Source organism: Balaenoptera musculus, chromosome 4, assembly GCF_009873245.2.
Source record: "Balaenoptera musculus isolate JJ_BM4_2016_0621 chromosome 4, mBalMus1.pri.v3, whole genome shotgun sequence".
Classification (NCBI taxonomy): Eukaryota; Metazoa; Chordata; class Mammalia; order Artiodactyla; family Balaenopteridae; genus Balaenoptera; species Balaenoptera musculus.
The window spans coordinates 126,720,325-126,733,531 of NC_045788.1; the positions used below are offsets into that span (position 1 = coordinate 126,720,325).

Sequence of the window (13,207 nt, forward strand, 5' to 3'; positions counted from 1 at the left end):
ACAGAGGCTCTGGCACTTTGAATTGTGTAGCTACAGTGTAATTGGGTCTGATCGCACTTGCAGAAGGGAGATAAATTAAAGCATATGCACTGTTAAAATTGTGCTAAAATCTCAGTTACTAGGATGGAGTGGAATGCTTGAATGCTTTCTGGCTTCATAAGCAAGAAAATCACCGGTGCCTAAAAATCAAGCAAGTCATTCCAAACAAATCTAGCTTTTAGATTTCACTGGCAGTTAGACTGTATTTCAGTCAGATCAGTGTATTTGAAAGTAAAATATGCTACTTATATGAGCTACTGAGTTTCCCAACTACAACTGCTGAGTTCCTGAACTATAACTTTTCCTTTAAGACATTTCTTTTGGTTGTTTTATTCAGAAAAATCATTAGCATCATTTTGGGATTTCACTGAATTGTGCTGATGATGTTGGATTAAACATTTTAGATTTAATTGAAAAGCGACAAACAAATATAATCATCTATTCCCAATAGTTTCTCAATGTACAATTTAAAATACATGAAAGGACCCTCATAAAAATAGAAATGTTGATTAAGGTCACTTGCAGCAAAGTATGGCATATTAGAATTATTTATTAAAAACTTTTACACCTAAAGGTAGGCACTTCATAAAATATGGATTTTGGCAAAAGGCAACACAGTTTGATGTCAGTATCTTACTTTACCATTAACTGTATAACTTTTTCAAGAGAATAGATTATTAAAATATTACAAGAAAAATAGAAATTTGTCTAAGCTGCATGTGAGCGGAGTTACACAGAACAGAATCCAAACTTCATTTTTCCCTCTTCTTTTTGTAAACTTTTGTATATCTTCCTGGTCGAGTTTTGAAATTTTACTCCCTGATGTAAAATCCCATGGGATTCTGGCTTCTCATCTTTTAATCTGAAATGAAGTATTTGTTGCTTGTGGAACTTGGTACAACTTTTTTTCACAGTTGGAATAACCTTTATCATAATACACTAAGTAAAATCAGATGATTTTTAGGTGGCCAGTATCTAGCACTGAAGAGTTCTTGGCTTCAAGCAGCTGTTAAGTCCTTTTGATTGTTTTAAATCTCAAATTAGATGGATTCAACTATCTCTGTTATTTTCATTCTTGATGGCATAGAAATTCACCTCACATCTACCTAAAACATGAGCGGAGCTTTGGGGGCCCATTGAACCCATCGACCATTTAATTTAGCTCTCCCTTCTCGAGCATGTCTCTACCAGGTAGTCAGCCAGGTTCTGTTTGGAGTCTTGGTGATAGGGAGCTTCACAAAGCAGTCTAGTCAATACGAAAGCTGCAGCAGCCCTTTCTTATACTAAAACCAAAGTTCTCTTCCTGTAACTTCCATCTAGTGTTTCCAACAATGTAAGGCACAGAGTAGGCTTTCAGGCACTCGATCTGCATTTGTTGATGAACAAAAAGACTGAACAATTCTAGTTCTGACTTTCAAAGCTACAGAGTATAGTTGTTCCCTTAGGTAGTCCAGGTTATCCTCTTGTCTTACATAAATCTTCTCTTTTTCAGGATCAATGTTGCAATTTCCTTCATTTGTTCCTTAAGCAACATGAATTTCCGATGTTTTGTCTATCCATTTCTCTTTTCTGAGTGTGCTTATGTTGATCAGTAGAACTCTTCAAATGTGGTCCCATTGAACCCAACATAATACCCCAGATGGGATCAGCTCTGAGTAGGGTAGAAACCCTGAATCTCTTCTCTTAGCCTGGACATTCCACTTGACATATTGTCTAACCCAAAAGGGTATTCCTTAGGGCAATCCTTTCCTGTCTGTTTCTGAGTAGAGACATTTTATTCCGGGGGGCAAGATCTCTGATTGGCGCATATTCTGTTCTGGGAGAAGGATTACTTCCTTGAATTTCCAGGATACGGAGGGGGTGGGGAACGCTGTGCTGGGGTCGGGGAGTACGGAGGAGGCAAGTCTGCACAGCGTTCCATCTCATGGTCGTAACTGTAGGGGGGTGGTGCCACTGGAAAAGAAAAGGAGAAGGGCATCAGGCATTTAGCAATAATTGAGTGTCCACTATATTTGAGCCACTAGGCTGGGTACTTTGGGGGAGGACATAAGTTTTGCTTTCAATAATCATAGTTTTATCAGGCTGACAACACACATGTATGAAAGGGCAAGGGCTATAAAAAGTGGTGCCATTGGCTAAAGTATTTGGAGTTGGTGGCTTAGGGCAAGTTTCTTGGAAAGATGATGTAGAAGGGGCAGATAGAGAAGGGGCTAAAGGATGATTCAAGTTTGAGCAAAAGCACCAAAGCAAGAGAGAACTTTTGTTCAAAGCAAAAAATACATGGAGGAGAGAAACGGGAAAAGATGTTGAGGAATCTGATTGTATCACCATCATTGTGGGCTTTTAAAAAATTCTAATTTAAATGGATAACTAATAAGAACCTGCTGTATAAAAAAATAAATAAAATAAAATTCAAAAAAAAATTCTAATTTAATTTAATTTTTTAAAAAATTTCATACAATTTTATGCACTTCCCTAGCAGTCCAGTGGTTAAGACTCCGCGCTTCCAATGCAGGGGGCATGGGTTCCACCCCTGGTCAGGGAACTAAGATCCTTCATGCTGTGTGGCACAGCCAAAAAATTTTTTTTTCATGTAATTTTTAAAGGTTACACTCCATTTACACTTATTACAAAATATTGGCTATATTCCCATGTTGTATAACATAGGGGTCGGGGAGTGGGAGGTACAAACTATTGGTTGTAAGATAGGCTACATGGGCATTGCGCTTTGAATATCACATAAGGAGTGTGTGATATGCAGGCATCAGAGATTTTTTGAATATGCTAGTGAATATGCTTTAGGAAGGTGACTCTTTCGGCAGTATGGATTCAGGTGGACCAAAGGACAGGTGAGATGATGTAGTAGCATATGTGAGGGATGATAAGGGACTCATGGAAGTTGGGGGTGGGGATTATAGGAGCCCTTGAGCAGCTGAGTGCTTAAGTGATGACTGGGTAGGTGGAAAAGGGGTCGAGAGTAAGAAGGCGTCGAGGTATTGGGTACCTGGTACTGGACTCCTGTAACTTGGAGGGTCGTGGAGCCATTACAGAAATAAGAAAAAAAAAAAAAAAAAAAGGAGGACAAACAGGTTTAGAAATGAGGATGGAGAGTTTAGTTTTCTAAATCTTATTTGAAAAAGTGTCTTTAATTTTTTATCGTACTATTATATGTCAGTGTGTTTTAAAATCACACTTAATACGTTTGTTATGACTATATATAGACGTCTATTTTGTAGTGCTCTCCATCCCGTCTCCAGGGTTGGAAGAGAGGTACTCCTTGAGCACTCCATGTCTTCAAGAACCAAATCACTCAGCAACACTGAGCAACCTCTCAGCAACGCCTCTGATGATTTTCCAGTAGTTGATTTATCATCAAGATCATGATTCTAGTTGGAAATTGACATGTCTTAATTGCTTACTGTGAATGTAGCCTAAACCACAAGACTAGTGTTATAATAATGCAAATAAACAGCCAAGCTTTTACTTTTAGAATGGCAGAAAAGAACAAGCAACATTTCAACAAACTTATTTCTAAAACGTCTTCTAAATTGTACTCTTACCAATAAGATTATGACCGTATTCTGTTCAATATGCATGTATAAACATAGGGCTTCACCCTATATGCAAACACAAAGTTTCTTATGAATCTCTTTATTTTAAAAAATTATTTTAAAAATTAATTTGTATTGGAGTATAGTTGATTTACAGTGCTGTGTTGGTTTCTGCTGTACAGCAAAGTGAATCAGTTATCCATATACCCACTCTTTTTTAGATTCTTTTCCCATCTGCATCTAACTTGGCTCTCTCTACCAGGAGCTTGATGATTTAAACCATTTACTGATCTGCCTATACTTAGGGATGTGAAGAAGCAGAATTGAGGCACCTGACACAAGAGAAAGATGGAGACACAGAACTGGGTGGGATGTCCTCTGAGGGATGCAATGGTGAGCAAAGGCTTTGCAAGTCCCTTGTGGGCTGAGCAAGCCGAGGGCTCAGATCAGAGGACACAGATCTGTGGAGAAGGCAGCTTCTCCACGGCTGCTTTAGACCCGGGGAGGCTGGCCTATTCCAAGCTTTGTTTTCTACAGCAAAATGGAATAACTCCTGCCAGAGTCTAAACACACATTCCCTCTGCATTACGCCTACTCCTTTGCTTCATTATATCCAAGAGGACTGAGACAGAGAGATTCATAATAAACTTTATCCAAGGCAAGAAATGCGGCCTCCATGTAAAACAGGAAGTTACAGCTGGATTCCCATTGAACTGTTTCTTATAAGCATGTGGGTTCTAAGCTGTTTTTATGTTGAAGCTTTTCCTTGCCTCCCACTTGAGAAGCACACACCAGATGATTCTACAGATTGACTCTGCATCCTTCTCTGTCATGAAGCTGTGGTGTGTCTTTATGCTTCAGTAACAAAGCATTTATATTTTTCCATCTGCATAAAAACTGCTGGAGGACATTTCAGGGAGATTCCCTATGGTTTATACAGCTGCATGTTGAACACGAAAAGCTAAGATATGAAACAGTGTTCTTTCATTCATAGAGCCTTTGTATTTTGATGAGGTGATAATATAATGCTGAAGAGTGGTATCTGGAGGACTATATCCATCATGAAATAAGCACAGCACATCTTTTATAGTACCAGCTGTGGGAATACATTTCGAAATAATAATGGTGTAACTGTGGACTGTGCTATCTTTCTTTCTTACAGATAAAAATGTTTCACTAGGAAGTAAACTTTTCAGGGTATCAATTTTAGAATTCCTGATTAACCCTAAGAGGTATTGTTCTCTCTTAAAAGTCAGATCATCTTTAAAAGATACATGGATGCAGCTAGAGATATGGTGTTTTTGAAATTCTTTCATAACCAATAATTCTAATTCTCTGACTTAAGTAGGGCAAATATGTCATTTATCATGTATGTCAATGTAGTTGTGTAGAATTTTGCAAAATGTAGGGATGCTATGAAATTCATAGGAGGAAGTTAATTTTTTTTTACCCACTCAGGATAACATCTCTAAAACAAATGTAAAGGGAAGGTGCATGGTGTTATAAAAATTGTACAACATTATTTTAGAAAATGTGGAAACAGAGGAAAGTCATCCATAATTCTGTCACCACAATTTAACAAACAATATCTTTATATACTCCCTTCTAGTCACTTGTGTTTTTATATCCTTGTAGTCACGTAAAATAGTCTATGCTTTTTCACTCTGTATTGTAACAGTCTTTTTCATTCTGCTACATATTCTTCATGAACTCTATTGTTAACAGCTGTACATTATTCCACTTACCATTCACTTATTTTGAGATTAGCAATTTTTTATTATTATAAGTAGTGGAGTGACAAATGTCTTTCTACATATAGACTTTTTATTACTTTGATTTAGTTTTTTAGAATAAAATTCCCGGAATCAACTAACTGGCTATCATTTAATATTTTGGTAATTTTAATAGTGAAAAAAATTCACTATTAAAATATCCCTTAATTTTACATTTCTTTGATAGTTTTACATCTTGTTTATTATTTGTAATTCATACTGTGTGATATTTTTGTTTGTTTTGGGCTGGTAATTTACAAACTGGGATCTTAATTAGAATTAAGATACAATTAAGATAACAAGATATAAATATGTATACAAAGTTATTTATATTTTCTATACCTTTCTAAAAATAACTTTGTCAAAATGATTAGCTATGGTATTTTTACCTTATTGACATCCTGAAGTTTAAAACTTGTATCTAAGAAAATATACATGGGTTCTTCATCCTTTTTATCTCTTCTGTATTGTTTCCAAGTTTAAACATTTGTCTTTCAGATATCTGGTTCATAACCAATCTAGTTTTGAGTTTTTCCATGTAAGTTTATATATTTGGTGCTTCCTTACATCTGTTATTTTACATCAGAGTTTATTTTTTCTAAGTTTTAAATTTTGATTAAGCCAAAGTATTGAAGTGTTGCCTCTTAATCCTCACTTTTCACATTGTTTTGTTATCTCTCCTTTACAGTTTGTGAAATTTTAATCACTTGTTCTGTTCCAATTACCAAGGCATATCTTTTTTTTTTACCAGAAACACCTGATTTTAATTATTATTGATTTTCAATGGTTTTACTGTCTGATAGGACAGGTGAAATTTCATGACTTATTTTTTAACATTTTTTTTAAATTTATTTTTTCAGTTGAGATACAACTGACATAACATTGTGTAAGTTCAAGGGGTACAATGTATTGATTTGATACAATTATATATCACAATATGATTACCAGCTGTTAAATTAATTAAACAAGGAGGTTATTAGACTGAGGTGGCTCTAATGCCATGGTGTCTATGTAAGCAAACCAAAATCTAAGCTGCAAGTGCCTCAAAGTTATGAAATCAAAACGCTAAGGACAACCAATCACAAGCAGCCAACTAGGCTTTAGGTTAAAGGAAATCAAATAATTTCCTTTTGTTGCTTCCATGCTTCCTGTGTATAAGGCAGGGCCCTCCTAACCACTTTGGGTTTGGTGCTGCCCCATTTTTGCTCAAATAAACTCTTCAAGATTTTAATATGCCTCAGTTTATCTTTTAACACATCTTAGCATTAGCTGACACTTCTATCACTCATGACTTATTTTAAAAGACAACTTCTACGAATGACCCAATTTCATTTCTTTTTATGGCTGGGTAATATTCCATTGTATATATGTACCACGTCTTCTTTATCCATTCATCTGTCGATGGACATTTAGGTTGATTCCATGTCCTGGCTATTGTAAATAGTGCTGCAGTGAACATTGGGGTGCATGTATCTTTTGGAATTATGGTTTTCTCAGGGTATATGCCCAGTAGTGGGATTGCTGGGTCATATGATAGTTTTATTTTTAGTTTTTTAAGGAACCTGATGTGGATGAACCTAGAGTCTGTCATACAGAGTGAAGTTAAGTCAGAAAGAGAAAAACAAATATCGTACACTAACGCATATATGTGGAATCTAGAAAAATGGTACAGACGAACCTATTTGCAGGGCAGTAATAGAGACGTAGACGTAGAGAACGGACATGTGGACAGGGGGAGGAAGGGGAGGGTGGGATGAATTGGGAGATTAGGTTTGACATAAATACACTGCCATGTGTAAAATAGATAGCTAGTGGGAACCTGCTGTATAGCACAGGGAGCTCAGCTCGGTGCTCTGTGATGACCTAGATGGGTGGGATGGAGGGTGGAGGAGGGAGGTCCAAGCGGGAGGGGATGTGTGTATGCGTATGGTTGATTAACTTCGCTGTGCGGCAGAAACTAACACAACATTGTAAAGCAATTATACTCCAAAAAAAAAAAAAAAGGACAACTTCTAACATTATTACTAGGAGCAAACCTTCTCCTCACCCTCCCCCAAAGCCCACTACTCACGATTCACCTGAACCCCACTCAGAGCAGAGGCCCACAGAGCTCCTGGCAGGCCCTCCACTGCCTGCTCCTCACCACACAACACAGCGCTGCCCGTCTCTTCCTCTACAATGGCCCGAGATGCACCTCCGGAAAGGGTGACATCATTAGAACCTAGCGTCCCCCTTCCTCTCAGATAACATCAGGACACGTCCTGTCACGTTTACATCCCTCTGTCAGCGTGAGAAAGACAAGCTCCTAGAGCACCCTTCAGTGTAGATCTTTAGCTCTGGAAGGCTTTACATATCTAATCTAATTAATTTTCCCAACTTTCCCCACCCCCTTCACTGTGCTCAGTGGAACACAAAGTCTGTCATCAGAAAAGCCCTTTGTACCCTCACCCTCTTTTCATCCCTTTACGTGTTACCCCAGCTCGGAATATAAGGAAGTTCTCCTCCAATTGTGTCTGTTTTCTCAGAGAAGTAACATCGGCTGAGAAATTATCTGCTGAGAGAGAGAAAGGCTGAGGGTTTTTTTCGAGTTTTGAGAAGAGAGAAGAACACATGAGACAGTTATCTCAGGGAGTGAAAGGGAACATTTGCTTCACCTTTCTAATTTAATTAAAATCTGGTTTTCCATGAGAGGACAGCTTCCTCTGCAGCACTATTAAATCAGAGCTATCCTTTTTCTCCCACATCCTACATTTTATGGGACCAGGAGGTATGCAGGCTGTTCCCTGTGATTCAGCCATTTTTAAACAACTAATTTCCCTCTTTAAAAACCTGAGCTTGAAGTCTGTAAGTCTGTTTCTGTTTTGTAAATAAGTTTATTTGTATCATTTCTTTTTAGATTCCACATATCAGCGATATCATATGATATTTCTCTTTCTCTGACTTACTTCAATCAGTACGACAATCTCTAAGTCCATCCAAAAGAATTTATGGTTACCAGGGGGGAAGGGTGGGGGGAAGGGATAGACAGGGGGTTTGGGATTGACATGTACACACTGCTATATCTAAAATAGATAACCAACAAGGACCTACTGTATAGCACAGGGAACTCTGCTCAGTATTCTGTAACAACCTAAATGGGAAAAGAATTTGAAAAAGAATAGATACATGTATATGTATAACTGAATCACTTTGCTGTACACCTGAAACTGACACATTGTTAATCAGCTATACTCCAATATAAAATTAAAAGTTAAAAACAAAAACAAAAACCTGAGCTCTTTTGTAGCATATGCCATGAGATTCTGCTACTTTCTCCTCCTCCTTGTTATCAATATCTGTGGTTCTCTCTACCCCCAAATCTCACTGCAGTTTTAGTATCAAGCGCATTACTCTTCTCTGCATCACGACTTCTGTTATCATTCTAGGTGATTTCAACATCCACTTGCTGAAATAAATTTCTAGCTCCAAGATGGAGCCACTCCTGCCTGGGTTGCCACATCAGCAAACTGAAGCTTAGGTAACTTTCACGTCATTGAAAAGCTCCGCTTGATGAGAAACTCAGTATATCCAGTCAACTAATCCCCAAACGCCAAGCCAACTCTGGGCTCTATACTTAACTTCCTGGTTCCTTCTCACCCCAAACAAGGCTGCCTCCGTGGCCCCAGCCAATCAGATAGTTTCTATTTTTCTCTTCTTTGTTCTTTATTCTTCACCTTATAAAAGCTTCCTGCCTTCTGTCCATTTTACTGTTCTCCCCATGAAGACTTTTTGATTCATGAAGTTTGCATCACCTAAATTGTCTTCTTTAATCCGTTTTTAACACATGTAACCCTGCCTCTCAGTCCTTTGGGCCTTTTGCCTTCAAAAATCTGTTTCTCACCCTTTCTGTAACCAATTATGGTACCATTTTGTAAATATGACCACCCACTTATCTTTCTAGAATATACATCCCAATACATCTTGGACCTCACCTGGATTTCTAATTTACTGATGGCATTAAAAAAATTAATTTAAACTGATGTCACCTCTTTCCTGTCTTCATGTCTTTCTTCATTCAGCTTAGATTTATGGTCCATCACAAAAATTATTCCTGTGCATCTATCATCAACTTTCTCATCTCTTTCTCTCCCCATTGCTTGCCAAAGCTCCAGTCCAGCATTTTGGCTACCCCAGATCTGTATCTAGGAGCTTAATATGCTTAGAGCAAAATGCACGGTCATGCTGACTCATCTCAGTTCAAATGCATGACCATATTCTTAAGTGTGGAGGCCCTTGGCATTGCTTGGAAATTGCGCATTAGGCATTTCACCGCCCCTCCACTCTCTGAGATTACCGTTTCATGCTTTTTTCTTTCTCCTTAGCTACAAACACCTCCTCAAGCCACTTGCAGTGTAAGACTTGCTTCTTAGTTCACTAAGAAAATAGATACAATCAGAAGAGACCATCCTCATATCACCAAATCCTTTGAGTGCATGAGTCTTTTCATGTTCAGTATATATACTAATATGGTTGCCCTCAATTGTGAATTCAATGATGCAAATGGAGTTTGGATTCCTTTTTTTTTTTCTTAATAAATTTATTTATTTATTTTTGGCTGTGTTGGGTCTTCGTTGCTGCACGCGGGCTTTCTCTAGTTGTGGTGAGTGGGGGCTACTCTTTGTTGTGGTGCGCGGGCTTTTCATTGCAGTGGCTTCTCTTGTTGCAGAGCACGGGCTCTAGGTGTGTGGGCTTCAGTAGTTGTGGCGTACGGCTTCGGTAGTTGTGGCTCGCAGGCTGTAGAGCACAGGCTCAGTAGTTGTGGTGCATGGGCTTAGTTGCTCCACAGCATGTGGGATCTTCCTGGCCCAGGGCTTGAACCCGTGTCCCCTGCATTGACAGGTGGATTCTTAACTACTGAGCCACCAGGGAAGCCCCGTAGTTTCTTAATGAAATATTTCCAAGAGATTTTAAAGAATACAAGCCAGCTATTGCATAGAATGTTCCTCAGCTTGGGTTTGTCAGATAATTTCTCATGTTAAGATTCAGGCTATGAGCTTCCGGCCAGAACACTACACATGTGAAATTGTACGATCTTCAAAGTAACACCGAAAGGTGCAAGATGTACATCTGTCCCTCTTTGTTGATATTAATTTTTACTTCCTCGTCAAGATGTTGTCTGGTTTCTCCACTATGTAGTTACTATTATTCTCCTTGTAACTAATGAGAAATCTGGAGGTAGACAGGTTGAGAGTATGCAAATATCCTGCTCCTCAGCAACGTGTCCCCCAGATTTAGCATCAATTGATGAATCTTGTTCTAAATTTTTCTTATGATGGTTTTAAATGATGATTTTCTTCCAGTTCCACAACTTCTTTCTACATGCATCTTTTGGCATTTTTCTGTTACCAAGAAACTCAGATCCTTCTTCATTGTTTATCTATCTAGCTAGCTAGCTAGCTATCTAAATTCATCATCATCATCGTCATCATCTATCTGTCTATTTGTCTATCATCTATCAATCAATCATCTACCTACCTACCTACCTACGATTAGGGACTCAATAATGTACTTCATGGCATTTGATTTTTATATCTTTGCCAGGCCTTTTCTTCTGTTCTTTCTGCGTTATTTTCCTTCAGATGTGTGTCATCCACACCCATTTTTTAAAAAGAGTTAATATAATCACTTTCTTTTGTTTATACTGAAGTTCTGGAAAGTAGGGGAAACGTAAGTCTTGACAAATAATTCTTGTTTTCACACTGATGGTTTTAAAAATAGTTGTCATTAAACAGGACACAGTTCATGCCACCCAACATGGTAGGAGTAAAAAACTATTTCAAATGGTCACTGTCCAACAATAAGTTGGGTGTGGCAGATTACCTGTTCTTGGTAATCTCCTCCCAGTGCAGAGTAATGTTCGCTGTAGGGTTCCCCACTGAGTGCTTTCACCAAGGGATGAGATAACCTTGACTAAATTATTTTCTACCCATTTATGTGGCCTTCAGGCTGTAGGACTATTCAATAACTTGAGTGATTATTCAATTAGCACAGGGTTAATTAATTAATGTGGGTAAAATTATTTTTTATTTCCATAGATGAAAGATTTTGAAAAGCAGTCAGTACTACTCTGTGTTGTTTCCTGATCCTTTAAGTAAAAGCTTAATTAGGGACTTTGAGAAGGAAATGAGAAATAATCAAGCAAATCATGTTTTCAACGACCTAGTCTTTTGCAGTGAAAATGTTTCCACCATAAGGTTTATGATGTTTTTTGCATTATTCAGTTCCCGGAACAATGCATTTACTGAAAATGCAACATGGTGCTGTGATCTGCCAGTATAAATAATGCTACTAGAATAAAGTTTTTGAAAACCTGTTTCCATGCATGAAATAGAAACCTCAGACCCCAGAAAACACAAGACAACACATTAAAATATTTTGCATTTTCTAGTCTAGTTTTATAAAAAATATTTTAAAAATTAATTTTAACTACATTTTTTGATCAAGAAAAGTGAATCTGGAGCGTTATGTACAGAGTGCTTCTCCTCACCTTCTCTCCAATTAATGCCTCTGTCAGACTCTCCTCTTCTTCTCTTGGGTTATGGATTGGCCAGGTGAAAATAAGGAGGTGTGAAGAATAAAAAATAACTCCCCCTATTTTTTCCTTATACCATAGTTTTAACATTGTTATACTAACCCTAACGATATTCTTATAAGTTGGAAAGATTCAAAATAGTGAATTGCTTTTGTAGTGAGTAAAAGCTATACATTCCAGGGTGGAATTGAAGGTAAAATTTCTAGGCATTGATATAATTAAATCAGATTTTGTCATGATATTCATTCGTTCAGCCATGTCTGCTGAGTGCCCGTTACATGCCAGTTCCAGTCTTGTATGCTTAGGATTGAGTGGTGAATAAAATTGACAACAATCCCTGCCTCATGGAGCTAATGTTCCAGAAAGAGGGGATAGACAATAAATAATAAACTTAACCATTAGGTGAACAATGTGGTATCTTAGAAGATTAAAAGAAGCACTCTGGACATAAAGTAGAATAAGGAGGATTGGGGTGCTATGGGGGAGGGACACTTTACAATCTTAAGTAGGGTGATCAGGGAAGGCCTCATTCAGAAAGTGACCTTTGACAAAGACTTGAATTAAGTGAGGGAGTCAGTGTTCTAGGCAAACCTAGATAGGAGTGTGCCCTGTATGTTCACAGCACAGCAAGGAAAAAGTATGAGTGGAGCCAGGTGGCAAGAGGGTGAGTAGAAGGAAGTGAGGTCAGAGAAATAAAAAAGAAGAGCCAATTCATGCATTGCCTTGCAGGCCTTGGTAAAGAATTGGTCTTGTACTTTGGATAAAATGAGAAACCACTGGCTTTAAGTCTTCCCCTGGGGGAAATGGGGAGCCACTGGAAAATTTTGAGCAGAGAAGTGATATGATTTGACATTTAAGCATCTTAAATGTGTTCAGTTTGCTACTGTGTTTGGAACAGACCCCTGGGAGGTACGAGTGGATGCTGTCAGAGCAGTTAGGATGTTTTCACAGGAATGAGTAGGAGAGCTGATGGTGGCTCCCACCAGAGAAGGAACGGTGAGAAGTAGTCACATACTCTTATATTTGGAAGATGGAGCTGAGAAGTGTTCCTGTTAGATTGCATGTAGATGTCAGGGAAAGAGAGGAGTCCAGGAGGACGCCAAGGTCTTTGGCCTGAGCTGCTGGGAGGCTGGAGATGCCATGAACTGAGATGGTAAATGGTGAGTGGAGGAGGCTTTGGGGGGATGATCAGAAGTACAGCTTTAGACATGTTAAATTTGAGATATATCAATTAGACCTCCAAGTGGAGATGTTCAACAGGCAGTGGGATCAAA

The 13,207-nt window shown here is 38.3% G+C and overlaps 1 protein-coding gene across 1 annotated transcript in view; it reads right to left on the bottom strand.

The window, feature by feature from the left end:
• Positions 1-949: 949 nt before the first annotated feature.
• Positions 950-13,207, bottom strand: part of CYYR1 (cysteine and tyrosine rich 1) — a 104,022-nt gene continuing 91,764 nt past the window's right edge. The window contains exon 4 of the mRNA XM_036850820.1: positions 950-1,992. Within this exon, the coding sequence (XP_036706715.1) occupies positions 1,868-1,992 (125 nt within the window). The 3' untranslated portion in view covers positions 950-1,867. The remainder of the gene's footprint in view (positions 1,993-13,207) is intronic.